Source organism: Gadus morhua, chromosome 20 (assembly GCF_902167405.1).
Source record: "Gadus morhua chromosome 20, gadMor3.0, whole genome shotgun sequence".
Classification (NCBI taxonomy): Eukaryota; Metazoa; Chordata; class Actinopteri; order Gadiformes; family Gadidae; genus Gadus; species Gadus morhua.
Window position 1 is genome coordinate 3644386 of NC_044067.1, and position 26991 is coordinate 3671376.

At 46.4% G+C, this 26991-nt stretch overlaps 4 protein-coding genes across 8 annotated transcripts in view; 3 read left to right on the plus strand and 1 right to left on the minus strand.

The window, feature by feature from the left end:
• chrna1 (cholinergic receptor, nicotinic, alpha 1 (muscle)) overlaps positions 1 to 7536 on the plus strand; it is an 8451-nt gene extending 915 nt beyond the window's left edge. The window contains exons 2-9 of the mRNA XM_030344178.1: positions 348 to 490; positions 607 to 651; positions 918 to 1027; positions 1555 to 1750; positions 2721 to 2958; positions 5351 to 5574; positions 5939 to 6178; positions 6546 to 7536. Coding sequence (XP_030200038.1) covers positions 348 to 490; positions 607 to 651; positions 918 to 1027; positions 1555 to 1750; positions 2721 to 2958; positions 5351 to 5574; positions 5939 to 6178; positions 6546 to 6674 — 1325 coding nt within the window. The 3' untranslated portion in view covers positions 6675 to 7536. The remainder of the gene's footprint in view (positions 1 to 347; positions 491 to 606; positions 652 to 917; positions 1028 to 1554; positions 1751 to 2720; positions 2959 to 5350; positions 5575 to 5938; positions 6179 to 6545) is intronic.
• Positions 7537 to 7639: 103 nt separating this feature from the next.
• On the plus strand, positions 7640 to 16375 carry gpr155a (G protein-coupled receptor 155a). 2 transcript variants are annotated; one of them, XM_030342858.1, is made up of 16 exons: positions 7640 to 7743; positions 8387 to 8875; positions 9178 to 9577; positions 9972 to 10140; positions 10457 to 10612; positions 11280 to 11363; positions 11795 to 11915; positions 12002 to 12086; positions 12825 to 12915; positions 13323 to 13536; positions 13899 to 13988; positions 14281 to 14423; positions 14687 to 14782; positions 14868 to 14932; positions 15027 to 15164; positions 15420 to 16375. In XM_030342858.1, exons 2-16 carry the CDS (start codon positions 8449 to 8451, stop codon positions 15649 to 15651), a joined length of 2511 nt encoding a protein of 836 aa, XP_030198718.1. In that variant the 5' UTR covers positions 7640 to 7743; positions 8387 to 8448; the 3' UTR covers positions 15652 to 16375. The 2 variants fall into 2 exon arrangements, with proteins under 2 accessions (XP_030198718.1, XP_030198719.1); XM_030342859.1 differs by having other exon boundaries at positions 15428 to 16375.
• Positions 16282 to 20067, minus strand: scrn3 (secernin 3). Of its 2 annotated transcripts, none has more exons than XM_030342866.1 (8): positions 19913 to 20067; positions 19545 to 19717; positions 19262 to 19443; positions 18541 to 18740; positions 17731 to 17943; positions 17301 to 17463; positions 16687 to 16828; positions 16282 to 16579 (listed from the first exon to the last, which is right to left on the minus strand). In XM_030342866.1, exons 2-8 carry the CDS (start codon positions 19698 to 19700, stop codon positions 16412 to 16414), a joined length of 1224 nt encoding a protein of 407 aa, XP_030198726.1. In that variant the 5' UTR covers positions 19701 to 19717; positions 19913 to 20067; the 3' UTR covers positions 16282 to 16411. The 2 variants fall into 2 exon arrangements, with proteins under 2 accessions (XP_030198726.1, XP_030198725.1); XM_030342865.1 differs by having other exon boundaries at positions 16687 to 16867.
• Positions 20060 to 25449, plus strand: cirsr (corepressor of RBPJ and splicing regulator). 3 transcript variants are annotated; one of them, XM_030342861.1, is made up of 11 exons: positions 20060 to 20407; positions 20730 to 20824; positions 21031 to 21104; positions 21220 to 21233; positions 21617 to 21669; positions 21759 to 21807; positions 22144 to 22264; positions 22966 to 23072; positions 23531 to 23616; positions 23943 to 24592; positions 24665 to 25449. In XM_030342861.1, the coding sequence occupies exons 1-11, from the start codon at positions 20336 to 20338 to the stop codon at positions 25009 to 25011; spliced, it is 1668 nt and encodes a 555-aa protein (XP_030198721.1). In that variant the 5' UTR covers positions 20060 to 20335; the 3' UTR covers positions 25012 to 25449. The 3 variants fall into 3 exon arrangements, with proteins under 3 accessions (XP_030198721.1, XP_030198723.1, XP_030198720.1); XM_030342863.1 differs by having other exon boundaries at positions 23943 to 24565; positions 24677 to 25449; XM_030342860.1 differs by having other exon boundaries at positions 23943 to 25449.
• Positions 25450 to 26991: the final 1542 nt, after the last annotated feature.

Below are 26991 nucleotides of genomic sequence, written 5' to 3' on the forward strand. Positions count from 1 at the left end.
CCAAATGTTTTTTTAACGCAAGACTTAAAAATAGACTTGAACTTTCACACGCATACCGGCATGTAAAAGGAATACATTATGCGTGACTTACTTTGTGTCTGTTTATAAGATTCATTTAAAACTAACACAAACAAAAGCAAGAATACAAAATTACTACAACCTGAACTTAACTTATACATTTGAAGTTACAATGGTATCAACAGAGGAAGAAAACATGCAGAAATGCATTCCCAACTGCAGAAGACGGCAGTTGGGAATTTGTGGATCACGCCTGGAACCAACAGCTGTCTGCAGCGATCCACTTCCGCCTAGCATAACAAACCATATCTTGTGTGTTGTTATGGCAGGGCCAGCCTGGGCCTCCACCGACGAGACCCGGCTGTTCAAGAACCTGTTCACGGGGTACAACAAGGTGGTCCGTCCGGTCCACCACTTCAAGGACCCGGTGGTGGTCACCGTGGGACTCCAGCTCATACAGCTCATCAGTGTGGTGAGACGGCGAATCATTCAGGCCTCGTTTTAGCTCCCGTTCATTCAACCACGCGTCGGTGACGTGTGGTTCTCCTTCGACTCGAAATAAATCTAATTTTGCTTCATTAATTTCAGGATGAGGTCAACCAGATTGTCAACAGCAATGTGCGGTTGAAACAGGTATGCGTTGTGTATATCTATGTAAATCAATTCCTTACGCAATATGTTAATCCCTCAATTTAATCAAAGTTTAATCTAATGGTGATAAGTGAATTTTATTAGGCATTCGAGAATGTGCTTTTTTTTTTATAAAATCCTGCATTTTTTTCCATAACACATTCAAGCCTATGGTTACTTTACCCAATGAATATTAAAGCATATGCAAATCCACATGCAAATGCAGCTAGTTATTTCTGACAGCACCCAATCTCCTGTCCGTCACGCAGAAATGGAAGGACGTGAACCTGCAGTGGAGCCCAGACGACTACGGCGGAATCAAGAAGATCAGAGTGCCGTCCACGGATATCTGGAGGCCTGACCTCGTCCTGTACAACAAGTACGCATCCCGCTCAGATCCTCGCCGATCCATACCTTCGTCCGTGTCACATCTCACACAGTTTCACATTGAATTCACACCCCTTTTTATGCAAATGCAAACGCGGGGAGACGCAACCAAGCGTATTTCCTGTGTTGTTCACACACACCGCCCCCCCCCCCCACCCCCCCCACCTCCGTCGCTAAGCCGGGTGGCAGAGCTCGGATTGCATCAGGCTAAATCTGGCCTCTGCGTCGCACGTTCCCGTCACACCATATGCTGCCGCTGTCACGCTGGGGGCTGTTCCTCTCTCTCCCTAACAACCAGCTCTGCTTCCACCACAACCTGTGCCACGCCGCGCTCCGGTTGGCTGGTCGGGGGCCGTTTGAGTGCCGACATGGCAGGGCCCCCGGGCTCCTGGCCTGTCCCCCTCTGTTAACATCACCCGCTGCCCTCCCCTCCCTCCCTCCCTCCCTCCCTCCCTCCCTCCCCCCCCCTCCCCTCCCCTATCCGTGTTGACTCTGTCGTGGTTTTATCTGCGTCCACAGTGCTGACGGCGACTTCGCCATCGTGCACGAGACCAAAGTGCTGCTGGAGCACACGGGCATGATCACGTGGAACCCGCCCGCCATCTTCAAGAGCTACTGCGAGATCATCGTGCTGCACTTCCCCTTCGACCTCCAGAACTGCAGCATGAAGCTGGGCACCTGGACCAACGACGGCACCCTGGTGGTCATCAACCCAGTAACCCTCCTCTCCTATACTCTATGAAAGAGACAGCCTGGTGGTCATCAACCCAGTAACCCTCCTCTCCTTTACTCTATGATAGAGACAGCCTGGTGGTCATCAACCCAGTAACCCTCCTCTCCTTTACTCTATGATAGAGACACCCTGGCTGGTGGTCATCTACCCAGATACCCTCCTCTCCTTTACTCTATGAAGAGACAGCCTGGTGGTCATCAACCCAGTAACCCTCCTCTCCTTTACTCTATGATAGAGACACCCTTCCTGGTGGTCATCAACCCAGTAACCCTCCTCTCCTTTACTCTATGAAGAGACAGCCTGGTGGTCATCAACCCAGTAACCCTCCTCTCCTTTACTCTATGAAGAGACAGCCTGGTGGTCATCAACCCAGTAACCCTCCTCTCCTTTACTCTATGATAGAGACACCCTGGCTGGTGGTCATCAACCCAGTAACCCATCACCCTCCGTACTCTCCTCCAGACACTGATTTCATAACAACATGACCCCATGTGTATACGGAGGTTAGATACCTTAAAGGGCCAGTGTGTAGGATTTAGTGGTATCTAGGGGTGGGATTGCCGATTGCAACCCAACGATAACCCCCTCTACCTCAACCTTCCCTTTTCAACAACGGAGGGGAAGCTATGGTGGCCTGTAAGGTAACAGTAGGTACCGCCTAAATGAGGTCATCTTCTAAGACCGCATTTAGCAGTCAGGTGACAAAGTGATGAGGTTACTCGATAGATTTATAAATTGGGTTCAGTTCAGTCTGTAAAACTGTAGGTCAAAGCATACAAGTAAGATGGCAATTATGATTAAAAAATCTGTCCTCCCCTCTAGGACCTGTATCTAAAAAACAAGTCACTGCGAGTCCCTCTTGGTAAAAGTTCCACTAAACGACTGAATTGTCGAAGGTAGCGTTGGTGCCACAGCCCTGACGTCACGCCCCACGCTGTCCCTGTTCCCCTAGGACAGTGACCGACCCGACCTCAGCAACTTCATGGAGAGCGGGGAGTGGGTGATGAAGGACTACCGCAGCTGGAAGCACTGGGTGTACTACGCCTGCTGCCCAGACACACCCTACCTGGACATCACCTACCACTTCCTCATGCTGCGGCTGCCTCTCTACTTCATCGTCAACGTCATCATCCCCTGCATGCTCTTCTCCTTCCTCACCGGCCTGGTCTTCTACCTGCCTACGGACTCGGGTACGTAGCCGCCGCCGCCGCCCGCTTCAGCCGTTCGTCACGCTGGGTGTGTTCAGTCGTCGGTCTGTTTAGTGGTTCATCATCGTGTTGGTTGGTTTGTCTTGTTTATTTATTTGCTTGCTCATTCATTCGTTTTGACGTTCGTTTGACGTCTTGAGGGTTGATTATGGTTCCATGACCACGCAACAACGCAAGGGGGCTTACGGACCCATAACGTCCTTGCGGACCCTCCTTGCGTCCACTGCAAGGCCCTGACGTGTGCCTCCCAAAAATTGTAACCTTGCTTCGAGGGCTGTGATTGGTCCGTTCACTAAATCCTGACACAGAACCAAAACAGGTTCACGACTGCATCAAAGCGACTGCGTGGTCCTTGCGTTGCATCGACGTGGAACCATAACCTAACCTTAAGCCAAACTCAACTCAACTCATGGCTTTTTGAGATATAATTATCATGTTTGTTGTACCGTGCGTTTCAAATTAACGTATATGTCTCTTACTGAAGCACACATACGTTGATTTGACTTGCACGTTATACATTTACATTAAGGGCATTCAGCAGGCGCTTATATCCAAAGCAACCTACAATAAGTACATTTGTCTGAAGAAGGAGAAACAACAATATCTCGCTGTCGGTACAGTAAGGTTGTTCATAGAACCAAGTGCCAAGCACTAACAATCTCTAGGTTAACCCATTTGCGGTACACAACAAAGGTAGCTAGGAGAAGATGCTACACAACCAAGTACTTTAGACATCAGATGCTTAATCAAAAACATGAGAAGCGTGTTTAAAAAGTCATGGGTTGAGTTGAGTTGGAGTACGGTTAGACTCATCGTGTACCAAAAGTGAACAACAGGAGTAGCTGAGACGTAACTGCTCCCCAGCCCGGGTGTGATGCGTTGCAGCAACACCTCGAAAACTAAATGAACTTCACGGAGGTGTCAACTGTCAAGTACATCCCATAATAATAAAAGGGGTGTCTTTAGTTTCTAGAAGAATCCGCCGTTCAGCATGTCCTCCTCCGTTCGCTGGTTTCTACTGATCATAGCACAGGCTTGAATAGCAGTGATGCTGCTGCTCTTCATCACTCTGGGCTCGCATCGAGCCCACAGTCAGGCCTCCTTCCCTGTCTGGGGGTCTGCCTCATTACCCAGAATCCCTCTGTGCTGTCATGTCTGGAAGCCGAGCGCGGCTTTAATGTATAATACATCACATGCGCGCTGTAATTCGGCTGCCGCCGCTGACAACATGGCTGCTGATGTGGGGATGTCAGTGCCGGGGGGGGGGTCCTTTGTGGATCAACAGAGTGTGTGTGTGTGTGTGTGTGTGTGTGTGTGTGCGTGTGCGTGTGTGTGTCTACGTTTTAGATTTGCGTGTTTTTGGCTCTCTCTGAAACCAAACAAAATCAATGGGATCAGACGAACATTCATCTAGATATGGAAAATCCTGCCTTAAGAAAAGGATTCCATAAATATGATTACCTTGGAAGTCTATTGCAGTAACCGTCTCAATGACAGCAATTTGTTGGCGCGTCAAGTTGTTCCAGTGGATTCCCGCTCGGCAATAGAAGTATTGGCAATGTGTCTCTAAGACGCTGCCTACTCCCGTGACTGGAATACATTCTCACAGAGAGGTTATCGGCCGCTGACAACCGCCGCAGAGCTTATTTACATTTCGGGTGAAATGCGAGGAATATCATTTTTTTTAATTTATTCCTTGGAGTTTTCTTTCCAGAAACGTTATCGTAGTGTCTTAAGCCGGAGATGACAAAGGCTGCAGTAATCATCGTGATCAGCGATGCGCAGCTCCCCCCCACCCCCCCCATCTCTATCTCGGCACACATCTGCACACATCTGCATAGTTTACTGGTTCACTCTGCTTCTTAGAGTCAGTCAGAGTCAGTAGATTGATTCATTGATTTAAGATGAATGGATTTCTGGCCGGTTCATGGCTCTCAACGCTGCATGTATTAAGACAGAGGGGTTCTCAAGTGGAGGGTCGCGTACCACCAAGGGCTACATTGAAGGGCGTCCCTGGAGATGGTACTCGGAAAATGTCTCTAAATATGGAGGAAGGGGAATCTGTGAAAAAATAAGCTAAAACCACCAAATTGTGGTCGGTAGTGAGATTTACACGCACTAGCTCCGGCCGGCCCTGTGGCTTTTAGCTTTTTCCGGGGGAGAAATTAGGGACTTTCCATCGTCTGGTTATCCCGAGTAGTGATGCAAAAAGTATAATTGATCCTTTTCCTCCCTGAAATGTTTTATAGCTCTGAAAGGGATTCTTGGCTCAAAAATATCTCTGCGGTGGCACTTAAAAATGAAACATAGTTTGAGAACCAATGTGTCAGGAGGACTTTCGTGGAAGGTGCAGTTAACGATGTGGTCGTTGCAGGTGAGAAGATGACCCTGAGCATCTCCGTCCTGCTGTCCCTCACGGTGTTCCTGCTCGTCATCGTGGAGCTCATCCCCTCCACCTCCAGCGCCGTGCCGCTCATCGGGAAGTACATGCTCTTCACCATGGTCTTCGTTATCGCCTCCATCATCATCACCGTCATCGTCATCAACACCCACCACCGCTCCCCCAGCACCCACACCATGCCCGATTGGGTCCGCAGGGTAAGTCCTCCCGACGCCACAACATACGGACCGCGCACTGTTGGACCTTGGATAGTTTGCGTTCTACCGCCATCTAGTGGCGATTGTGTGAAACGCGTTTAAATCGAACCATGTTGTTGTTTTTGTAACAACCTGACAACAACAAGGCAGACGCATATTGTCGCATTGGTAAATAGATGATAGACAATTTGTTCGTAGACAATTAGGCTCATTTGCGTACAACTCCATAACAATGTGGTAAATACAATCAAGGAATTAATTTCACTCTTCGATTCATTTGAACACATTACTCATGCATTACTAATTACAATACTCCTGACATCTGATTCCTCATCGGGCCCTCTTCTTCCCCCTCCTCTCGCAGGTGTTCATCGAGACCATCCCCCACATCATGTTCTTCTCCACCATGAAGCGGCCGAGCAAGGACAAGCCGGACAAGTGTGTGTACGGGGAGGGCTTCGACATCACGGACATCTCCGGTAAACCCACGCCCAGTGCCATGCCCTTCCAGTCGCCCATCACCAAGAACCCCGACGTTCGGAGCGCCATCGAGGGGGTCAAGTACATCGCCGAGACCATGAAGTCAGACGAGGAGTCCAACAACGTAGGCCACCTCGTTCCCTCGTATAACAGTATTGAGGGAGCATACCGTATGTGTCCGTGTTCCTGTGCCTCCTCTCAAGGGCTGATGATGGTCCCACGTCACGCAACGCAAGGACCACGTTGCCGCTTCGACGCAGTCGTGAACCTGTTTAGGTTCTGCGTCGGGTTTTAGTGAGCCGACCAATCACAGCCCTTGCTGCTATGTCGCCTCGACGGAAGGTTATAATTTTTGGGGGGCGCACGTCAGGCCCTCGCGGTGGACGCAAGGGGCTTACGGACCCCTTACGGCCTCGCGGACCCTCCTTGCGTGAACGTGGGACCATAATCAGCGCTTTACTAATACATGTTTTCTTTTTTGTGTTTCTCAGGCTGCCGAGGAGTGGAAGTTCGTGGCCATGGTGCTGGATCACATCCTGCTGTGTGTGTTCATGGCCGTGTGTCTGATCGGCACACTGGGGGTGTTTGCCGGGCGTCTCATCGAGCTCAGCATGCTCTAGAGCAGAGGTTCGCTTCCTAGCCTCCTAGGGGCTTAGGAAACGAAAGTCAAGGAGCTCCAAAGTTTGAGGGAATGATTATAAGTGATATGTTATCAGAAATGTTGGCAATAAAAGCAGAATCCAACAGGAGAATCTGTTTTTTGGTCGAGAGTATGTATCAAAGTGGAGCTAACTCTGCCATTACATATGAGGATGAATTGAGAATGAAGCAAATCATTGACAGAACTAATAATATTGTAATAAGCAACTATCCTTTTTCAAATGCTTACTAGCCTGAATGTAGCCTTGGTCAGGTTTAGTTATTACATCGCAAAACATTTCAGGCCACACCTAGTCTTGCCTGAAGAAAGGCCACGCTTTATAGGTCAGCTTCATGTCACCATAAAAAGGTCCCCTTTTGCCTATAGCCTAGTTTGATGGCCTGGGTCATTTACATTTACATTTTATACTGCATGCTGTTATATTCTAATAGTGGAATGTGTTTGATTTTGAACATACCGTATCCTATTTTTGAATATATGAGTTGTATAAATATTTAATGCCCTTCATATTATTTTATGTTATGTTCTGGTAATGAAGGGTTAGGGTTAGGGTTGATGTTTTGTGTATTACATTATTAGTTGCTACAGGAAATACGAATTCATCTTACTAGAGTTTGACAAGAAAATACTATTACAATTATTAATAGGATAGGCGGTTATTTCAAATTATCTTTTTGGATAACTGAATTAGTTTAACAAATTATTTTTTTTATTAAAAACCTAGAGACCATTTAACACTCCATTAAAAGTAAGGACTGGTTTTACATCTTCCAATATATGTATAACAGATAAACAATTAATAAAAATCGATACACACTCTATGTCCAACGTTTCTTCTTTTATTAAACGGAACACACCGTTGACTGAATCTAAGCAAATCATAATGTTGCGCAAAGTGACGCACGGCGCATGCGCAGAGTCAGCGCCGAGGCTCCACCCCCGGGCTGGTTCCGGCGTCTGTCAAATCAGAGATTGCGAAAGTTGGAGGCGACGCACATTTGAGAAATGGATCCGGCGACTCAAACACTGTAAGTGTACATTTGAATGGTTCCCATTAAGTTTTATGTAACGTTGTGAACGAAACGTGACGGTTTATTCTCACAAATACAGAACTAGTTCTGCATAGCAGCTCGTTAAAGGAGAACACACACTAATTGACGACAGTCCCACGGCGTTCAGAGACTGTTATAACAGCGATGACACCGCTTCCGATCATAATGCATAATCTATAGAATAAATATCACAGGCGCTCTTGATTATACCTTTAGAGCCGTCTTATGGTTTAATGCGTTGTCTTTATTCATTGGATCGCTGCTCTACTTGGCGTTTGTCTTCTGAAATACACACAGTGCGTTAGGAATACACACAATGCCCTTGCGTTGTTTCTGCAGGGGTTGAAGCTCCTAGGCTACGCTTTTTTTTAAACGAACTGTGCATTAAATGTGTGACGTAATGACTAATGTTACCAGTGATGTTATGAGTAATGTGTTCAAATGATTGAAAATTGAAAAGGGAAAATAATTCCTGAATTGTATTTTCCACATTGTTATGGAGTTGTACACTAATGAGCCGAATTGACTCCCAACAAATTGTCTTATCATCTATTAATCAACACAACAGTATGTGTCTGCCTATTGAGGTTGTCACAACAACAAATCTTTTGTTTCCTAGCGGACATTCTTTACCACAATAAAAGCCCCCTCGCGGCCAGGCATGACAGATGATCAATCGTCATGGAAACCACTGAGATGAGCGGCAACTCGTCCTCCGGTGGGGAAGACATGGACCCCCACGCAGCGCACGCGATGATGTCCATTAACAAACTGTTCCCGGCCCTCCTCGAGTGCTTCGGGATCATATTGTGTGGTTACATCGCCGGCAGGGCCAACATCATCACGTCCACACAAGCCAAGGGACTAGGGAATTTTGTGTCAAAGTTCGCCCTGCCTGCCCTACTGTTCAAGAACATGGTGGAGTTGGACTTCGGGGACGTCATCTGGCCGTTTCTGTGGAGCGTGCTCATCGCCAAAGTGTCCGTGTTCTGCATTGTCTGCGTGCTCACCTTGTTTGTCGCCAGTCCTGCCAGCCGGTTCTCCAAGGCGGGCCTCTACTCAATATTTGCCACTCAGAGTAATGATTTTGCCTTGGGCTATCCAATCGGTAAGTACTGTACACCTTCACCAAATCGCCTTGTCTGTGTCTGTCCCATTCTTCGTCTATTCCCACAACAATGCATCTTTATCAGTGTCTGTTCATCTGCCTTGGGAACACGCTGTGCGGCCTTCTCGGCTTCCATTAGACGCTTATTTGGAGAAGTGAGCTGATATGGAAACAAAGAAACGCCGCTGCTTCGAAGGTTATGTTAGTAACGGATCCGTCCCAAGTGGTTCGGCTCTGGGCTGCACCGGGGTCGGGTTCCCCGTTCTCAAAGTTCTCTCCTCTCCTCTCCGACCGCTCCACAGTCAACGCCCTGTACCGGGACACCCACCCAGAGTACCTCCAGTACATCTACCTGGTGGCCCCCGTCTCCCTGGTGCTCCTCAACCCCATCGGCTTCGCCTTCTGCGAGGTGCAGAAGTGGAAGAACCAGGGCGACCGGCAGCAGAGCAAGCTGTCCATCGTGGGCCAGGTGGCCTTCCAGGTGCTGAAGAACCCCGTGGTCTTCATGGTCTTCATCGGCATCATCGCCCACTTCCTGCTGCAGCAGAGGGTGCCGGCCTTCATGGTGGACTTCGTGGACGGCCTGGCCAACTCGTTCGGGGGCGCGGCCCTCTTCTACCTCGGTCTGTCGATGGTGGGCCAGCTGACCAAGCTCACCAAGTCCACGGTGGTGGCGCTCATCCTGCTGGTGACAGCCAAGCTGTGAGTGGGTGTACAAACTGCTCGTCCTGCAGTTTTGATTGTTATGTAGGATGGCCTCAAACTAGAACGCGGCCTGTTGTGTGTTGTGTTGTAAAAAACCCAGACCTTCACCTTGAAGACTGATAACACGTGACACACATAACCCAAGCGTTAGGAAGAAGGCCAGCCCTCTCAGTTCTCTATAATCAACATACCTTTTTAACGATATACCACGTTGTAGACTCACACATTTAGTCACCCAAGCAGACATTCTTGTCCAATCAAAGCCTGCAATAAAAAACGGGTTTGTCTGAGCTTTTAACAGACTAATATGTGTGCGGTTTCAGCTAGCTCTCCGTGCGGTACGGCTGTCATGGTGACCCCCCCCCCCCCGTGTCGCGCTCCCTCTTGTCAGGTTGGTGATGCCGCTGATCTGTAAGGACATGGTGGACCTGCTGGACAATACCAACACCAGCGCCGCCAACCACTCCAGCCTCTCCAACTACGCCTTCATCTACGGCGTCTTCCCCTCCGCGCCCAGCGTGGCCATCTACGCCGCGCACTACAACATGGAGCTGGAAGTGGTGCGTGGCCTCCGTGTGTTTCTTCTCCCTCTGTGGCGATCCAACGAGATTGCCGCCTTAGGATTAAAGCCGCTGTGGTTAAGATTTTAGAGAGAGCAGAAGAGGGACATTTGATTGATCCCCCCCCCCCCAAAAAAAAACCATCCCCTCCCTCTCTGCTTCACTCACTACGTTTCTCCGCAAATGAGAAGGGTTTCATTTCACGCACCCGTTACATTTGGGTTCCTCAAACCGATCAGGGAAGGAATGCCCTGATTGATCCTGAAATAAAAAATGCGTCTGTGTCTGTGTCTGTGTCTGCGTCTGCGTTGTGCAGGTGACTTCCGGGATGGTGTTGAGCACCTTCCTCTCGGCTCCAATCATGTACGTGTCGGCCTGGCTGCTCACCATCCCCGGCATGGACCCCAAGCTACTGATGGAGTCCCTGAGAAACGTTAGCTTCGACATTAGCATCGTCAGCTTAGTGGCACTGGTGAGTCATGTCCCTTAAACCATGTGTCTGCGGCTAGCCGTGATCTCACGTTGTTGCTAGCTGTAATAACTTTCTCTCATGGCTCTGTGTGTGGGGTGTGTGTGTGTGTGTGTGTGCCAGTCCTTGGGTTTTGTGTGTTTATTTATAGTTTATTGTTTTTGCAACTGAGGCCATTTATCATAGGATCACAGGACAACACTGAACAGGTAATATCTGTTTTGCGTCAGGTTGAACAATTAAACTGAAGGGAGTGGGAACCGAAATGCTTCTAACACCTAGTTTATTAGATTCAAGGCCACATAATACTTTCTTTCCGGAGAAGTGATCTACTGATGGAACAGAAGTTTCAAAGTCCACTGGGCTATGTTTGATTCTTATCCCGCTCTCAGCTGCGAAAGGAGAAGTCTGAATGCTTTCAGACATGTGTAACACTTCCCTATTTAAAGCTTTTCTAAGTAAAAGGGGTACAGCAGCATATGGCTTGGCATACACTTTTGCAAAAAGGTGGTTTCGTGTTTATTTTTATTTTCTTACGGTTTCATGCACACCTGTTTAATAGTTAACGTGTAACTACATTACACGTTCACAATGGCTCCACTGACACAGACATCTTTGTTTCAGCTTGTTTATATCGTATGTAACAATGTATTTTGTCTCTGCTTGAAAGGTTTGGACCATAGCCGTCATGTTTCTCAGTAAGAAGTACAAGCGACTGCCTCACATGTTAACTGTCAACCTCCTGTTGGCCCAGGTGAGTCAAGCAATCCTTCACATTGAAAACTTCTTATTAAATTCCTTATTTACTGTTATGACCAAACCACAATGCATACCAGGTTAATTATACAGTTATGCTATAACCGTTCTTTTTCTTTCTGTCTTTCTTTCCGTCCTTTCTTTCTTTCTTTCTTTCGTTCTTTCGTTCTTTCGTTCTTTCGTTCTTTCTTTCTTTCTTTCTTTCTTTCTTTCTTTCTTTCTTTCTTTCTTTCTTTCTTTCTTTCTTTCCTTCCTTCCTTCCTTCCTTCCTTAATAATCAGTCTCTCTCCTTAATAACCTATTATGTATTTCTTATAATTCAGAACTAGCATCCACTGATATATTTTCTTCCCCCGTTCATCAAGGTGTAGTTTCCTGGTTATGTTGATGATTAATTTGGGTTTATGTTTGACCCGTGTCTACCCACAGCTCCTAACCAGTATTGGCATGATCCTGTGGAACTTTGCCGGGAGCTCGGACAATTTCACTGGGAAGGTTTTCACGTTCATGCTGCTGTTCACCTCCCTCAACAGCACCTACGTCTGGCCAGGTAGCCGCCCCTCGAACAAACACCTCGCCCACCGGGCGTCATGGACTAGGATGACATTATGTTGATATCGTGTTGTGTTTTTGTAGGGCTCATCGTTCTCTGCTTGGTGCTGATGAAGAGGAGTGATGAGCTCAAGGTTTACCCGGGACTCCTGGTGATCATAGGCTGGGGGTGAGTCACTGTCGGTCAACGCACACGCACTCTCACGCACGCACGTGCACATGCACACACATACAGGCACCGGCACACATGCACATGCTCACATATGCAAAGTACAAACACATACACTCCCAATGCACATGCAAAACCGGTTCTTCCTGAATAGGTGTAACAATAACAGGTAAAACTACTTGTGTTATGAGATGGAGGTTAATCCCTAAATCTCCCCGCCTTTGACCAGTGGTTCCATGCACACATCTGGGATCGACATGCAAGATATATTGTGCAAACCAATGACGGAAGAGATGCCCTTATTGATCAGAAACGAGTAGAGGGGCAGGCACAGTCAACTTAAAAACTGATATTTTCACAGCCCATTGCACTCACTAAGAGCTTATGGATGGCTATGCAAATGATAACAACATACACTCAAATAATGGCTGTTAAATCTTACCGACAGCACTTTGCCCTCATGTTGTGGAGAGTGCACACTTTTTATGACATGTATTTCCGTCCAACAGCATACATTCAGTTTTATTTCAGCCTTTCAATCATAACTGTATAGGCTGAAACTGACGTGTTGATGCGGTAGTCGTTTGGTTCACACCTATTCTCTATCGTCTTACACCTCTGTGAAGGTGTACAGAGATCTAAGACCATTCATTGAATCAATATTTGTAATGCGTAGCAGAGCACTGGTCTCAGTTCCAGACACTCGTGTTCTGAGTCGTCTTCTGTTTCCTGAAACAGGGTTCCTGCCCTAGTGACTGCAGTGTTGCTGATTTCTGGGGAAAAGGGAGACTACACAATTGACCCGGCGTTTTTCTACGGCAGGCCACAGGTGCGGTCGCCCCCACCCCCCCCCATGTTTTCACCACAACCACAAAATGGTACACAGATGTTCTCCGAATGCTCCGACAGAGAATCGGAATGCGGCCTTGTTTCCAGTTGTAGTTTTTGCACTTCGAGGAATTTGTCTCAGAATGCCTGCGGGATATCAATACATGTACAGGAACGACTTCAACATGTTAAAATATATTCGAGAGAGCATATTCAAACCTAAAGTGAGATTCACGATAAAAATGAATGCATATTCTGTGAAAATTGTAAAAGTCCCTTTCTCTCACACACGCACGCACGCACGCACGCACACACACATCCTCAGTTGCCTCACAACACTTAGTAACGTAGTTACATTTCCACTTATCTAATCTAATTCATTTCTCTAATCTCTTCCTCGTCCACCAGCTCATCTGTAGCGCGGTGGTGCTGGCCCTCAGTCTGGTGCTGGTCGGAGGGGCTCTGGTGGGGCTCAGCAGGGTTAGCTGGGAGCCCAACTACCAGGTCCTGGGGTCCGACCGGGCCGCCGAGGAGACGGCGTCCGGGAGAGAGCCGCCGCCGCCGCCGCCACAGGGGGGCAGCAGCGCGCCCGTCGTCGAGGCGATAAGCATCAACACAACAGGTGTTGGTGGTTGTTGTCCCTTATCAGTCGAATCCTCCTGAGTCATTGTTGGGTTAACTTTAACCGTGGAAGCCTGCAGGCAACATGTGTTGAGGAAGTGTTACTCCACACAGACATTTCCTCTCTACAAAGTCTCAGCCTTGTCTCGGATCAAATGACCACAAAGACTCGCAAAGAAAAAGTAATATAGGCTCAAAGGTCGAGTGCCTTTTCAGTTAAGTCTGTTTAATATTATGACTGGTGTAGCGTAATCTAGCCAGTCACCAAGTGCAATAAGTCTAGTATTAAATGCTTGTGTACAGTGTGAGTTCACCAGTGTGTACCGAGACTGTTATAACACATGACTCTCACTTTGTTATCAGAGTGCCACATGTGCGAGTGTGCGCCGGTCGAACCCATGCCGGATATGATTATCAGCACAAACATAAACGACGCATCTACAACAAACCCAGGTGACGTACTGTTAGCCAACGGCCAATGTTTAATGAAGGCCGATTTACCTCCATTAAACATTGGCAGAAAATGTCTTTTTTTCAATGGCTGGTAAATCGCTTTCACTATTACTATTGTAAACTAACGATAGCCACATCTGTTTTTCTTGCACCAGAGCAGAATAACGTTTCTTTCTTAAATCCCAGATCATTCATTTACTTCAGTTCTTAAAAAATAACGCTATATTCTTCAATATATTTTTTAAGCGTTCCAGTCCAACATTTCAGCGTTGCGTTCTACCGCCCCCTGCAGGTCAATGTGGAAACAGCTGCGAGGTGCAGGACTGTCTGCTGGTTGAAGAGGAGGAGGAGCAGCAGCTGCTCAACCTGGTCACAGACAGACAAGTGGCCCGACACTCCCTGCTCAGCCTGCTTCTGACTGTCAGCCTGCTGGCTGTGAGCAAACATAAGCACTCCCCTTCACTCATCCACCACTGCTATAATGAACATAACCACCTAGTTCAGCACTGCTCAGTAAAACTGTATGAGACAAGGGCTTTTTAAAAACTGTATGTGGAATTAAAAATGTTATCTTGATAGCTAAAACTTAATAATGTAACAAATATTATTTCTTATTTTTTTTTACATTAACAACTGACTGTTTCAGTTGTTGCTGTTTAACACAGCGTTTCTATTTCCGGTTCCGACCGGTTTTCTAGAACCTATCCAGCTGCCTGTGGCTGCTCTTCAACCACGTTCCCGGTCGGCTGTACCTGGAGCTGCAGTTCTTCTGCGCTGTGGTCAACTACGGACAGGTAGGAACTGATCACAGGTCATCCACGTCCCTACCCGAGTCTGTATTACCATGGTTACCGCTGATTCGTATCCTCCCCTCCGCAGGGTTTCATCTCCTTCGGTTTGTTCGGGCTGGACAAACACTTGATCATCCTGCCGTTTAAGAAGAGGTACATTAAGCTCCCATCGCCTCCGTTTCAGTACAACGTTATTTTTAAGGTGCACTTATTGTAACGAAGGTTGTTTTGATGTGGGGGACATCAGGTGGCATGATCTGTGGAACAGGAGGAAGCGGGAAGTGCGAGTGCCGAGCGAGCTGCCCGTGGACGTCCAGATGACCTGCCTGCAGTTCGTGAAGTACCACAAGGACCAGTGTTCCCAGGACATCGTCAAGAAGAAACGGTAAGAGAGCTCGCCCAGACTGCTCTCCCGGCCAGGGCCGATGGACTGGGGGTGTAAGGTGGACAGGCTTGGGGGGGCCCCAAGGCAGAGGAAGGCACATGGGAAGTTTTGATTTCGATTTTTCTCTTTTGATTTTTCTACCACCCCCTAGCGGTAGGAGCCCCACACTGCGCCCAGTGGACAGTTTTACACTGTTTAGGTCACGCGAATGAGCGATCGCGACGTTCCTAAATTACGTAATAAAAAAAATAAAAGTCTTGCAGGTGCGGGGAGCGGACGGCGACTCACACCTTCCTGGGCAGCGACCTGGTGGCCTGGCTGCAGCAGACGGGCCTGGCCCAGGACCGGGGCGAGGCAACGCTGTACGGGGCCCGACTGCAGCAGGGCGGGGTCCTGCAGCACCTGCGCCAGGAGCACGACTTCCAGGACAGCAACTTCTACTACCGGTTCACAGACTCCGCCAGTACGGGGTAGCAGTAGCCGCTGACGGCGGTTAGCTGTGTTTTGAATGGGTGCGCTTAGGGACCGTGGGGAAGAAAAGGATTGCAAAAGGGTGAAACGTGGTGTGCGCACGCGCTACATGCTACAATTTGAGATTGTAGGTTTCGATAGAAACTGCATGGAAACTGAAGAATAACATTCTCGTCCTCTAAAAACCCGTGCTTGATGGCCAACCGTATCAGAACGCACGTACAAGTACTTCCAACTGACTGAAAAGATTTGCTGCTTTTGTAGTAACTAACTCAGGGATCGGAAGTCCTTTTTTTATTTATTTTTTTGCTTTTACTAAAAAAAAGGAATAATGGACATTTGAGTAGGCCTACTACTGATTCTGTGGAAATTGTTTTAACGGGCATCAAGAAGCATGTGTTTTATTTGTATTTATTAACAAACATGTTTTCATCATCTACAAAATGATTATACAATATGATTGTAGCACTCTGCGGTCTGTAGTGGAATCTGACACACACAGGAAGTCGTATGTGCCTTTTATTGGACTGTCATAGCGGGCTATGATATATGCTGCTTCAGCCGCTAAATCTATTGCTAGCTAATCTCAATACATTAAGATTTTTTTTTTAATTAAAAACAAGTTAAGGGAAATTATTTCACTGAATAATGTGCATGTGTTTGATCATTTTAATATAGTCTTTAAACTGGAAGAACGGGCTGCAGGTAGTACATTTGCATATTAATAAAATAATGTTCATAAACTGGTTGTTTTGTAAAATAACATTGGATCAAGATCAATTACTATATGCCTCCATCTCTTCCTGGGCGGTGTTTGAAAACAGATTCACCAATGAGGGACCGTCGTCAACGTCGTCAACACCTTTCACAAGAAACACCTCCATCTCAGCCAGCTTCTTCTTCTCCAGATCCCTCATGTTCTGCAAAATCTGCTTTCCTCTCTCCTGAAAAGTCACAAACAGAAGAAAAGCTTCAGCCTCCGGTAAATTCAGAGGACCCAGTACCTTCATCTGTTGATTCTCTCCTCGGGTGAATCCACAAAATCTCGAACCTTGGTTGTTTCAATGATGGCGGACGCGACTTCGTGCTTGAGGAACAGCGGGTGTTTCCGATCGGGCTTGCTCTTGAAGCGCGGTTTCTGCTTCACGGGGTCGTCCTCGCCGTACCAAGGAGAGCAGGTATGCTTCAGCTGTCTGATATCAGGCACAAAAATGAACGGCTTGAACACAGACCTGTCCGAAGGAGATAAGAGGGGGGGGGGGTTACATTTACATTCAGGGCATTTATCAGACGCTTTTATACAAAGCGACTTACAATAAGTACGTTTGTCAGAAGAAAGAGAAAAAATATATCGCTGTCGGTACAGTAAGGATTTTCAAAGAACCAATTGTCCTTGGTTCATAGTGCAAAGATGCACAACATGGAGATTAAAGGAATTTGTGTGATTACAATGTATTATTTATTTCATGTATTGTATATCGTGTTTTTTGGCCCACACTGTTTTCTTTGACCCATAGACGTTACTCAAAGCCTGTGGAGCCTGTCGCACCAGAATGGAACTCGCGCACTTGCACGTGCATCATGAGCATGTGATGAATTAAGTCTTTAATCCTCACTAATACCTCACACTGCCACCTCACTACGGAGCTAAGTGGATCGCTGTACCTTTCGGGGTCAGGGGTGGCGGTGAAGTAGTGCACCCCACTCCGGCCTGGGACCCCGGGGATCACAGACACCATGCTCCCCGCGCTCAGGAAGGCCCCCTCCATGTTGATTCCGCTCTTCTTGTCCCGGAGGATCTCCATCAGCGTCTGAGCTGTGATGTGACCTGCAGGTTCAGAAAACAGAATCTATAATTATCCCCATGTCGTACGGCAGCTGTCTCTATATAAACACTCTGAGACACATTCGATAATAAGGTCTTCTTTACTGACAGGAGGGGGAAGAGAGACAGGGAAGTGGCTTCAGCCTGGGTTTCCCCAAGGCCGTGTTAGTCTACATGGTTAAGACTAAGATTAGTGGCTTGAGCCACATTAGGGGGCGTTTGTATACAACATTTATTTTTCCGAATGGCATGTGGTGTACATGAACTCACCGTTGCTGTTCTCCATCATCCTCTTCCCTTCACAGTAGCGGCTGTCCGACGCCTCTATCCGGGCCGTGTTCATGTACGAGTAGGCTTGGGCGAAGTTGAACTCTGAGACCCCATCCCACCAGCCCTGGCTCTTGGCGTACTCTCTGAGCTTGGGATGCTCCTTGTCTATCCTGGTGGTGATGCTGTACTCATTAGAGATGTTGCGGAAACCCTCTGGAGATGAGAAACAAGATACTCGGTGTTAACTCAATGGGGGAATTAATGCAGAGCAGGCTTTCATTATGTAGCATTTGACACGAGCATCTCAGGAATAGTTTGACCCCAGTTCCCCCCGGTCGCATGTACTCAGAACATTCAATTCTGTGGCGATGTCAGTTTTGCAATATTTATTTGTGTGAGTGTGTTTGTTAAGGTGGTGACGTTGCTGTCGACTAAACCATGTGCGTGAGAAAACATGTGCAAATCAATAAACATTGTGGAGACATGTTAAGCGTGGCAGTTTGCATAAATCTGGAAGGATCAGAATCAGAAAGCTAGCAAACCCTGCAATCCTGCCTCTGGCGACAGATCCGGTTATGAACCATAGCTTTTCCATGTTTGACCAATAAAACCAAAGTGTGTACATAGTTGACCAATGAAACATCGGTTCATACACAAACTCAAGCTCCTGAGGCTGACGGAAACATGCTTCTTCCGGTGACAAGAGGGACGACCCGTGGACGTCGATGACAGTGAAATCGTAATGCTCCAAGAACAGGAAAGTCCTTCACAGTGAAGGGAGGTCCATTCACCACTACGACGTCTGACTACCTGTCACTCTCTCCGCCGCCCAGCGCTGCCCGGACGTCTCCAGCACCCAGGCCTCCGTCCGGTCTGCGATGAGGAAGCTGTTGTGGTACGTGAAGTTACAGTTGTCCTCCATGCAGGAGCCGCCCGTTCCGTGCCTCTCGAGCAGGTCAGTGATCACGTGCAGAGCCTTCTCAGCTGTGTCGGCTCTCTCCAGCCCAAGTCTGTTTAACAAGGCCGCGGTATTGATATGCTTCAGCCAAAGCGTTCTCATGAACGGCGTAGTTAAGTCAGCATGATGATCCCACCCCAACCCACACACACTGAACAATGTGCAATGCATTATGTTTATTTATTTATATCTATCTCTGGCTCTTTTTTTTTTTATTATGTGCAATGTTGCTAATTTTCTATTGACTTTTATAGACCTTTTTTGTCTACTTTTACCGTTTGTCAACTACACTGTCTGTTGCAACTGGATAGCTGAATTTCCCGAAGGGGATGAATAAAGTATCTACCTACTTGATTAACTACATAGTTAGGGTTTTGTTTGACTTAAATAAATCCTTTATTCACCCAGTATAGCATGTATCTGCACATGATTTCAATAATCACAAAGTGACTCGTGTAACGTTATATTTTTCTTTAAAAGTACACCGAAGACCACCCACACGGGATATCCCCGCAAAGCGATGAGTGGACAACTGTATCACACTAACACTGGCATTACAATCAGCCTGCTCACCTGACCAGATCCATGCCCAGCAGAGCCTCTTCCCCGTCACAGCCCTCTCTCCCCCACACCGCCTCGTTCCCTATGCACACCTGGTGCTCATTGGCTCCCATCTCTGCACCCCACAGCCAGGCAGGTCGGCTCAAAACCACCGCGTGAGTGTGGGCGGCTTGCTCCACCTCAATATAGGTACACTTTTTAACAGAGAGAAGGGGACAATCGAATCATCAATTAAAGGGGAAAAGGCATTAACGATTGAACACTAATTCAACATATCGTGAAATAGTTTATTTACCTCCACTTTCGTCCCTGGGACATAGTCATTGGCACGGAAGTAGACGACCTCCTGAACCTCATCAGAGGGCCTGTCCGCGTTCTTCCCGAACACAACTCGCTGTCCCTCAGTGGACGGAGGCAGAGCAACGAAGGTGTCACACGAAGTTGGGAACATTGTGGATGGATACAATCCTAGGAAGAAAAGCACAACACAGACACATTATTTTATTATTAATGCAATGTGTCAAATTAAGGTGTTTGCTTGAAAACAAGGTTACTTCAGTTAAAGGTAGACCAATTTAGTGTTATTTGATTTGATTATTAAATTAGTATAACAACCTATTCGTCTCATCCTATATGTAAAATGTAAATGAAAGCCGCTGTTACCTGTATCAGCAATGTGAAGACTTTGTAAGTAGTCGTGACAGTGTCGGCTTACTGTCCACAGGGATCGTCCACTACCTCATACTTTCATTTCAGGTCACTGACATCAGTTTCATTTGAGCTGCAGCGCTGTTTACCCCGGAAAGAAAACATCTACTTTAGCCTTCTGACCCGGAAGCAGTCGTCCTCCGTCAGTTTCATATCTGAACCTGCTCTAAACCATAGCCAAAAAACACGTATATTTTATAACGTTAACTGGTCGTGGTTGTGTTCGACTTTGTGGGTTATATTGAGTCTTAACTCACGTTGTTTATTTGCTGAGGTTTAGTATGTGACTACTTCGGATTCCCTTGTAAAGTAAATAATTAAACGAACACTCCGTGTGTTTACAACTTCTCACAAAACTGGGTCGGTGACTGCTTAATCATGGGAAAGTCCTTTGCGAACTTCATGTGCAAGAAAGATTTTCATCCTGCTTCAAAATCTAATATCAAAAAGGTAAGTGTTTGTGCAGAAGAGCTGGTAGGCTAGCTACCAGGCAGCTAGCAGGCTATCAGGCTAGCAACCGGAAGTTGTTTATATTGTTTTATCTGCAACATGCTACATTTTTGTTGGCATAATTAAGTAAACATGAAAACTATTGTTGAATGTGAAGAATGCACCTCTTACTGTGTGTGTGTGTGTGTGTGTGTGTGTGTGTGTGTGTGTGTGTGTGTGTGTGTGTGTGTGTGCTGAGGTGAGGGTGCATTTGAATGTACATTTTAAAGGAGGTAGAGTTCTACAACATGAATCAAACATGTACTTTATGTCGTTGTGGTAGGTATGGATCGCAGAACAGAAAATAACCTACGAAAAAAAGAAGCAAGAGGATCTCCTCTCTGCTTACACGAAGGAACAGGAGATCTACAACAATCGGTGAGGCCAACATTGCACGTTTCCTCTACTGAAACTTAATATGTATATAACCTGTACACTTTAAGCATACTTGGACATACTTGGAATGCTTTATATTTGTATTACAAGTGCTCCGTACTAATGGGTTTTCTTAGAAGTCACCCTTAATGACTCCATGTCTTGCATGACATATCGTTTTAATGTGCTTCATATTTGTTCTCTTCTAGAGTGTTAATGGGAGATGATCGCGTTAAGAATGGTCTGAACTTCATGTATGAGGCTCCACCCGGAGCTTCCAAAGGTAAATCCCATTGTATTTATGTTAATGATTTGTGTAAAACACAAGGACTAATACTTTATAGTATAAGATATGACTTCTAATTGTTACATTTCTTCTATTTTGATCAATAATGAAGAGGAAACCAAGGAGGTAAGATGATTTACACTTCCATTATAATTAAAGTGTAGGCCAGTCTTGTTATGTAAGCAGTGATGGAACTGCTTGTTAGTCTTAAACCTAGACTTACCTGCCACATGACACCATCCTCCTTACATTCAGAGGCATGGATTTAAAGTTGTTAAAGAAAAGTGATATTTTGCGCAGTTCAATCCATTTTTTTTTTTAAATGCATTATGTTTATATAGGTATAAGAAATGGTTAATGTTGGATAAGAGTTTGGTGGCGTTAGGGTTAGAATCTGGGTTTCAAAACCAGCATAGAGTATGTGGAATGATGCAGGCTGGATCCGGAACCTCTGCCTCAACACCGATGTACCGTCTGACCGTGTTGCCTATCATACGTCTCTTTGCCAGGAGGGGGAGTCAGAGTACAAGTTTGAGTGGCAGAAGGGCGCACCAAGAGAGAAGTAAATGCACGCATGGGGTGCATGATCACATTTAGGAAATGTCCACATGAATATTCATGTTAATGAAATGTATTGTCTTTGTCTTATAGATATGCGAAAGATGACATGACTATAAGAGATCAGCCATTTGGAATCCAAGTGAGTGAAACTTCACCCCTGCTCTAAAAAATGACATATCATTTAATAATCGATTAGATTTTATTTATTGATGTCTTATCATATTTCAGGTTTCCTGCAGTTCAAAGTTTGAAATAAGTCATTAATTATTATAACGACTAATTATTATTAAATATATAAATTATAATAATGAGAACACATCAAACTTTAGAATACATTAATTAGCTTTATTTATCATTGTGTGTATTTAGAAGCAGATGTTTGGTTTTCTAATGTGTTTAATCTCCGCAGCCAGACCATAATATCAATACACTGTAGCCTGAATGGATGCATCAATGCTCAATGATTTCCCTTTAGGTGCGAAATGTGAGGTGCATCAAATGCCACAAATGGGGCCACGTGAACACGGACAGAGAGTGTCCTCTGTTCGGGCTGTCGGGGATCAACGCCAGCGCCGCCCCCACTGAAGAAGCAGCAGGTAGTCTGATGTTGATATTATTGGCACAAACGCATGTGTCCTACAAGCACAATCCAAGCCTGGCGATCTGATTCTGACACATCTTTTTTTAAGTATATATACTATATTATATTTATGACGTACTTTTGAAATGAATGTCTTACAATTAAGGAATTCTGTTTTTTTTATTAATGTGTTTACTGCATTATCTGTTTTGTGTGTGTATATTGTGACACCAAACAATCGCCCTCATTGCTTGTGTTGTGTCGGCTTTGCAATACACATGTGAACAAAGTGGTGGTATTTATGTGCAGGACTCCACTTGTCTGCCAGAGACGGTGGGTGTCAGTCAGTCGCGGAGCCCCTCCCTTCCACCGCACCTCCAGTCGGAGCTCTGATTTGACTCCTGAAATCAGAGAGTTCGACCGTAATGTGTTTACCCCGCTAGCGTCCAGTGCTAGGTGTCGCCGGTGAAGTACCATAATGGCGCCCCCGCCCCATTTGTGCCGAAGGAAAGAAACGCAATTATTGTGTATTCTGAATCCCCTAACGGCTGCTTTGGCAGAGAATGATATTGTATGATTTGCTCAGCCGGAAGTGAAGTGAGTTGATTTGAGGCCCCGTCCTGTTAACAAAGCCGCCCCTGAAAGGCCTACTGTGGAGGTAGTGGTTGACACGGGCTGACATCAATGGGACTCTGAGACTGTGATTTGTGCTAACAGGTCCGTCGATGCACCCCTCCGAGTTAATGGCAGAGATGCGAAACAGTGGGTTTGCCCTGAAGAAATGTGTCCTTGATAGAAACGCAACGTTTTGTGATCCATCGCAGGTAATCGCAGCCGCTTACCCTCTCCTCAACACACACACACACACACACACACACACACACACACACACACACACACACACACACACACACACACACACACACACACACACCACACACACACGGGCCCATAAAGTAACCCACTTATATACATTCCCCTCCAACCTGAAAGCCAATGTCCTTGGAAGGTCCCTCATCTACACCATGATTGCTGCTGCAGACCAGTTTGTTTTGAGATTAAAGCAATGAACTGTTCCCTTCTGAGCAACGTGTGGCCAAATGTGGGATTCGCCATTAATATATACACCTTTTGATGGGTCTTGTAGTTTATATACAACGCACACACACACGCCTACCTCGGGGGTTGTAGCATTGCTGGTAGATATTAATGGCGGTGTCTGGTGTATATTCGTGTTCTGGGTTTCAGTGCTGTTTATTTTTGGACTGATGTTTTTTCCTAGGAATACGTAGCGAGTGAGGAGGAGGAGGACCCGGAGGTAGAATTCCTCAAGTCTCTCTCCACCAAGCAGAAGCAGAAGCTCCTACGGTAGGCCTGCTCTGAGCCTTCCTTTGTGACGGCTGTCTGGCTGTCGTTCTGTTCAGCCTACATCCATGCTTTTAATATCTTGTGCGTTCTTTATTATCACCGCGTCATATATAAAATGTGTTGATACTTGTTGGCTTTATTTTCCTTTTTGTATAGTGAACATAGTTAGTGTATTGTAATGTGAATATAATTATGATTATGATAGTTTTAATGTTAAGAAATCATGTTTAGTTCCTAACTATGATGTTAAACCGCTGCTTGTTGCCGGGTCCTCCCCTAAACCACCGACTCGAGAACTAAACAGGATGCGTGTCTTCATTCAACAGGAAGCTCGATCGGCTGGAGAAGAAGAAGAAGGCCAAGAAAAGCAAGAGCAGGAAGCAGAAGAAGAAGGAGAAGAAAGAGAAGAAGAAGGAGAAGAAGGGCAAAAGGAAGCACAAGAAGAGTCCGGAGAGCGGCAGCAGCGACAGCTCCAGTGACTCCAGCGACAGCTCCGGGGACTCCTCCAGTGACTCCAGTGACTCTGACTCCAGCAGTGGCCACGGCAAGACAGACAAGAGGAAGAAGAAGAGCAAGAAGGGGAGGAACACCAGGGCCCGGGAGTCCTCCACGGAGGCGCTGGCCCAGGGAGAGAAGTACCCGACGACTGAGAGCAACAGAGGCACCTCCTGCAGGAGGCCAGAGGAGGGGAGAGAGGAGGGGAGAGAGGAAGTTGGGGACCCTCGTAGTGGACCCCCCAGGGCGGAGGTCAATCTCAAGCAGGAGGGCAGTCAGACGAGGGAGAGGCAGGCCAGCAGAGAAGGGCAGAGAGAGGGGGCCAGCTCCAGGATAGAGCAGGACCTCAGGAGAGGACCGGACCGAGGCAGAGAGGATGGAGGTAACGACGGAGTCGACGGAGGTAAAGATGGGGCTCACGGTAGAGACAGAGGCGACAGAGGTAGAGACAGAGGTGACACGGGTAAAGATGGGGCTCACGGTAGAGACAGAGGAAGAGACAGAGGTGACACGGGTAAAGATGGGGCTCACGGTAGAGACAGAGGCGACAGAGGTAGAGACAGAGGTGACACAGGTAGAGAAGGGGCTCACGGTAGAGACAGAGGTGATGGAGGTGATGTCGAGGCTCACCGCAGAGACAGAGACCGAGGGGACAGAGGTAGAGACAGAGGTGACGGAGGAAGAGATGGGGGTCACGGTAGAGACAGAGGTGATGGAGGTCGAGACAGAGGCGATGGAGGTCGAGACAGAGGGGATGGAGGTCGTGACAGAGGTGACAGAGGTCGAGACAGAGGTGATGGAGATGGGAAGAGCTGGGAAGGGAGAAGAGAACGAGAGGGGAGGAGTAGGAGCCCAAGCAGGAACAGAGAGGGAAAAGACAAGGGCTCCCATAGAAAATGATTCGTTTTCGGTATTTTCTAAAAGTACAAATGTCGTTTTATTTGAAAGGGCATTTTATCGGCTACCTTTGGTCAACAGTAAACGCTACCACTGTCGTTTCACTTTCGCGGAAATGTATAAGGCGGTATATTTACTGTCAGTAGAGGGCAGCAAAGGACAGAAAATGATTACGGCGGACTGGGCTGCAGCCGACAGACGTCTGCTAATTGATTACTAAATAGCGAAACTAAATCGCAGCGTTTTTTTGATGCCTTGGTCAATTCGGCTTTTTTTTTTAGCAGGGAATCCGTTTCAAATGTATGTTCATAAATGCTGAACAAAGCTGTATTTTTATTCTGCATGAGCGACATATGGACATGTGGTTGCTGAATGATGTTTAAATGATGTATTTTGGCGTTCGATAATCCAAAATAAATTATCTGGAAGTTTTGATTTGAATGGTTTGTATCGGAATATTGCATTGGAAAATATTGACATTTTGGTAGGATAGGCCTGATCTAAATGGCTCCGTTCTTCTCGGTTTCGGTCAAGTGCATGTTATTAGAAGTTGTCATCACAGCTTGAGCTAGACATAGACCTGCAAATAAAACCATAGACTCATTGTCGCTGTTGTTCGACGAGTCTTAACAAAATGGAGCAGTCACGTTTTGTAGACGTTGCGTCTAATAATAAAGAGATTATGGTGTATCTGCGTGATTTGGTCTGGGAACAGTGTAGGCTACTACCAGTCAAGATCACATGTGAACATCCTATAGAAATTAAGGAATATTTTTCGCTATATCCCAACAAACTTAAAGTAAATCGTTATATTAATCAGATTGAACATTGATTGGTTAATATTAAAACGGAATTCCTATTTATTTTATTTTTATTTAAATCACAAATTAAATGCAATAAAACATCAGAACTATATAGAAAATATTTGCAAAAATTTAAGGGCCTCTATATTTAGTCTGTTGTAATTAATAGGCCACATTCAACATATAGGCTTATATTCATTCTGATGCTGTAAATTATAACCCACTATTCAACAAATAGGCCTATACATTTATTCTGATGCTTTAAATAATAAGCCACTATTAAACATATATCCCTATATATTTATTCTGCTGTAAATAATAAGCCACCATTCAACTTGCAGCCCTATATAATTATTCTGATGCTTTAAATAATAAGCCCCCATTCAACTTAGAGCCCTATATATTTTTTCGCTTTCGGCAAAGCGTTTTATTTTTTTATTTTATCCCAACATTTTCAATTGCCATTATAATTCCTTTAAGTTTTCACTCTGGCTGCAGGGACGCTCGTTGGACAAAAGGAAACGACAATAATTCCCTTCTATCACCTTCTGGTCAATTTCACCTCCTTTTCAGCGCGTCTGGCCCGCACGAGACGCTGCTCCTCTGTGTTCCCAGGCCCCGCGATGTAATTATTCCCGGGCTTTTTCTTTGGGAATCGGACGCTGCACTGCCTCCGTACAAAGAGCCCGGGGAGCATCCTCGAACCCCTTTCAACAACGGGGGGCCACAGATATTCAAATAGCAGCACGCGGAGGAGAGGCCAGAAGCCATTTGCTTAATGCCGCGTCTGGGGCGCCTCAGTGCGCGGGGCGGTCTGACCGCTCCGCCCGCAGAGGCGCTCAAGCCGCGGCATTAAGCATGTGGCTTCTGGCCTCTCTCCTTTCAGAAGGTTGGAGACCTGTTTCCCCGGGAAAATCTCCTGTTTTTTCACCCCTCTCAGATACAGATAGAGCCGTGTTTTTATCCTCAGTGAACCATCCACCGCTCGGTATGCAAATGGCGGCAGTTAATTTGGACAATTAGAATAAATATTCAGGGGCCCTTTGTCGCCAACCCCCCACGGAAGGGCCCGGATAAAGTGAGGCTGAACAAAAGATGTCTCGGAGATTAATTAGATATTTGATAAGACACGAATCCCTAATCGCGAATACAAGACACATGGGGCTGTTGTCTGCTCCGA

Coding starts and splice junctions, on each gene's coding strand:
- gpr155a (XM_030342858.1), top strand. CDS start 8,449: ATGGAAACCACTGAGATGAGCGGCAACTCGTCCTCCGGTGGGGAAGAC. Junction 13,989..14,280: donor CGCATCTACAACAAACCCAG/GTGACGTACTGT, acceptor CGCCCCCTGCAG/GTCAATGTGGAAACAGCTGC. Junction 14,783..14,867: donor CTGTGGTCAACTACGGACAG/GTAGGAACTGAT, acceptor TCCCCTCCGCAG/GGTTTCATCTCCTTCGGTTT.
- scrn3 (XM_030342865.1), bottom strand. CDS start 19,700: ATGTTCCCAACTTCGTGTGACACCTTCGTTGCTCTGCCTCCGTCCACT. Junction 17,944..18,540: donor GGCGGCGGAGAGAGTGACAG/GTAGTCAGACGT, acceptor TCTCATCTCCAG/AGGGTTTCCGCAACATCTCT. Junction 17,464..17,730: donor GATGATGGAGAACAGCAACG/GTGAGTTCATGT, acceptor CTGAACCTGCAG/GTCACATCACAGCTCAGACG.
- cirsr (XM_030342860.1), top strand. CDS start 20,336: ATGGGAAAGTCCTTTGCGAACTTCATGTGCAAGAAAGATTTTCATCCT. Junction 20,825..21,030: donor CAGGAGATCTACAACAATCG/GTGAGGCCAACA, acceptor GTTCTCTTCTAG/AGTGTTAATGGGAGATGATC. Junction 23,073..23,530: donor CGTTTTGTGATCCATCGCAG/GTAATCGCAGCC, acceptor GTTTTTTCCTAG/GAATACGTAGCGAGTGAGGA.